Source organism: Equus quagga, unplaced genomic scaffold (assembly GCF_021613505.1).
Source record: "Equus quagga isolate Etosha38 unplaced genomic scaffold, UCLA_HA_Equagga_1.0 202621_RagTag, whole genome shotgun sequence".
In the NCBI taxonomy this organism is placed as follows: Eukaryota; Metazoa; Chordata; class Mammalia; order Perissodactyla; family Equidae; genus Equus; species Equus quagga.
Genome location: NW_025798597.1, coordinates 1 through 3,428, shown reverse-complemented (window position 1 = coordinate 3,428; position 3,428 = coordinate 1). Strand labels below are relative to the sequence as shown.

At 35.0% G+C, this 3,428-nt stretch overlaps 1 protein-coding gene across 1 annotated transcript; it reads right to left on the bottom strand.

The window, feature by feature from the left end:
• Positions 1 to 862: 862 nt before the first annotated feature.
• LOC124233428 (olfactory receptor 502-like) lies at positions 863 to 1,807 on the bottom strand. Its single transcript, XM_046650537.1, has one exon. The coding sequence runs from the start codon at positions 1,805 to 1,807 to the stop codon at positions 863 to 865; it is 945 nt and encodes a 314-aa protein (XP_046506493.1).
• Between the last annotated feature and the right edge of the window lie 1,621 nt (positions 1,808 to 3,428).

Sequence of the window (3,428 nt, the reverse complement as noted above, 5' to 3'; positions counted from 1 at the left end):
GTAATTTGCGCTTGAGATGCAATACACAAAAATACTTTTGTCTAAAACACTAAATAAAGGACGAGAAATGAAAAATAAACGTAGTAGTCATCAGAATATTGAGGTCAACTAAGCTTCACAGAGGAAACATCATCCAGTTCCCTCAGTCTTCCTTAACAGGATGTGAGTCTGACCATGAACAAGTCTCTCAAACAGTTTGTTAACCCAGCTCCTGAGGATTTCAGGAGCGCTGCTCATTCCCACAAGCAAGTCACCTGTTTTGACCTAACAGAAGAATTCACAGGTTAGTCATCCTATTCTTTTAAGGGGTCTCCTATATCTAGGCTGGAACCAGAGACTAGGAACACGGGACAACATTTGTGGGTCCAAAAAGCCCATCACCAGCAGATAACCTTATTGAAAATAGCATATCTGCAATAATTTTACTGTCTGGTTCCGTTTGGTCATTTCCCTTCAGAATGTACTCAGTCATAACTATATGCTCATTTCAGGAAAAGATGCAATTAAAAACGGACACAGTCCTAAAGGTTCATAGGTACAATAACATAAACTTACAGCAGAGAACATCTTTTGAAAAGATATAAATAAATAAAGTGTTAAAATGATTTTAGAGATTAAGTATTTTCATGTTAACCAATTTGTGTTATTAATTAAAAGTTTTATTTTGTTTTATTAAATATTACTCACTATGGCCCTCTGATTTACAATTTGATATGAGAAAATCCACCCCGTACCTTTAGCTGCACACTGGCTAATGAAATGACATATGGATGACATATTTAGATAACAGACATTCAATTTCCTTTTATTATTATATTTATGGCAAATTATCACATAAAATCCTACAAAATAATGGGTTTCACTAACAAAACACTTTTCTAGCAAGCTCTTTCTTCAGAGCCCCCTTAATTTCATTGTTCCTGAGACTGTAGATGAGGGGGTTCAACATGGGGATCGCTACCATGTAGAATACGGACACCACCTTGTTCTGGTCAGTTGTGTAGCAAGACTTGGGCAGCACATAAATGAACGTGATGGTCCCATAGTACAGAGTGACAGCTGTGAGGTGTGAGGCACAGGTGGAGAAGGCCTTGTGGCACCCCTCAGTGGAGCGCATCTTCACGATGGTGATGAGGATGCAGATGTAGGAAACAGCTATGACAAACACTGTGGCCACAATGATGGAGCCAGCCACATATGAGGGGACAACTGCAGGAATACTGATAGCCAAACATGAGAGTTCAACTAAAGGAGCATAATCACAGAAAAAATGATTGACTCCATTTGGTCCACAGAAGACTAAAGAATAGACACCAGCAGTAAAAGCAAAAGCATTGAATAAACCACCTATGTAAGACACTATGAGTAACTGAACACAAACTTGTGTGGACATTTTGGTGGAATAAAGTAACGGGCTGCAGATTGCCATAAAGCGATCATATGCCATAGCAGCCAGAAGGAAGCATTCAGTTCCCCCAAAGAAAGCAACAGAACCAAGCTGCATGGCACATCCATAATAGGAGATGGTATTTCTCTCCACCAGGAAGTTTACAAGCATATTGGGTGTGACAGAAGATGATAAACCCATGTCAGCCAAAGCCAAGTGGCTCAGAAAAAAATACATAGGATGATGGAGCTGAGAAGAGATTCTGATGAGAATGATTGTGCTGAGATTGCCAGATACAGTCACCAGGTAGATACACAGGATGACAATGAAGAGAATGACTCGAAGTTTCGGATCGTCAGTTAAGCCCAATAAAATGAACCCTGTCATTTCAGTGTAGTTTCTACCCACCAGGGCATCCATGACACAACGTAGTCGATACCAAAATTCACCTGTGATGAAACATTACATTAAAGAAGCTGTAAATTTAGTCGTTTCATTTTCATTACTACACATAGAGATTATTAAAACAAATAAATTGTTAAAGCTAACTTTAAACTTTTTAAATTCAGAGTCCAGATTTTATATATTTATGTGTAATGAATCTTCTATATTTCAAAAGTTCTTTTTAGAAGAAAAGCTAGAAAACCTACTTCGAATAATATATTTTCCCTTTATATTACATATTTATAAAATGTACTTAAATTGGCTTTAAAACTAAAGATGAAAAAATATAAGCATTATGAGAATAACAAAAAGAAGCGGTATGTATATATTAAAAGTATATAAACATAGGATTATGTAATGGAGATTTGAAATAACTAACAGTTACTGAATATTTACTAAATGATACAGGCACAGGATGAAGAGTTATATATTTAGAGTTCTATTTTAATTTCCGTGAAATAATCTTAAGTACTTTAATTTTATTTATACATGAAGAAACTGACTTTGACAGTAAATCATTTATCTGAATTTACATAGCAAGTGATGGAATCAAGACGTGAATCCCAGGCAATCTGAATTCAGTCCATTCCCTTAGTAACTATGCTATAAAGGAAATTAAAAAATACTTACAATGAAGTTGAGTTTCTTGGACATGGGTGGATAATAAATGACCCTTTCTACTTTCTGAAACTATGTATAAAAGAAGTGCCTAGTTAACCACAAGTTAACAATTTCTATCAGTAAAACGAGACTATTTTCAAATGGAGAAATACAATTTGCCTGATCGGACAAAGATGAAATAGGAAGGAGTTGAAAATTAAGGTTATGAGAGAAGTCACCTATTGTAAATTTATTACAGATTTTTAATATTTACAATTAAAGTATTGTTTTGTCAAGTACTTTGAAATATCAATCTAATTATTATGCAAAAACATCATATGATTAATAACTAGGACAAAATTAAAGTACATTTATTCAAATAAATCAAATGATTTCCTAATGTAATTAACATTTTCTAATTTAAGTATTACAGAATGAAGTAATATTAGTTTCAACATAATACACAGCTCATTAAATTTCCAACCTAAAAAGTTAAGTATATCCAGGTTCACCTGGTGAATGGCCAGGTTGCCCTCACCTCCAAGTTTTCTGACTTTGTATTCTTTACTTAATCCAAAGTATTTGGTGGCCTGTAAGCTAAAGCATTCAGAAAAATAAACAAAGGAAGTCTTGCCACAAGATGTTTGCTAACAGTAAGTCCCCAAAGCATCTCAAAGCTACTAAATTTATGAACATTATGGCTGAATGCCAAGTTTAGATACTGTTGAAAAATCATGTAAGTTTCTGGTCTTACGGGTGGAAAAATGAGGAATTCTGGTGTCTTCATTTATGCTTGTTTATACACACTAAGAAGACTGGAGAGATCTAGGCTATTTCAGCTAGGGTTACCTGCTAGCAGACTGCTGGATTACATCTGCTTTGCTTCTCAGCTATGGCTGTGAGTACGGACACAGCTTTAAAGAATAAAATCTTCTCAAATGGTAAAAGAAAATCAATACATCAGATTAACTCACAAAAGACAAAATCTTACCCCTTG

Excerpts from the sequence above, each read along its gene's own strand:
- LOC124233428 (XM_046650537.1), bottom strand. The coding sequence starts at position 1,807 with ATGGATGCCCTGGTGGGTAGAAACTACACTGAAATGACAGGGTTCATT.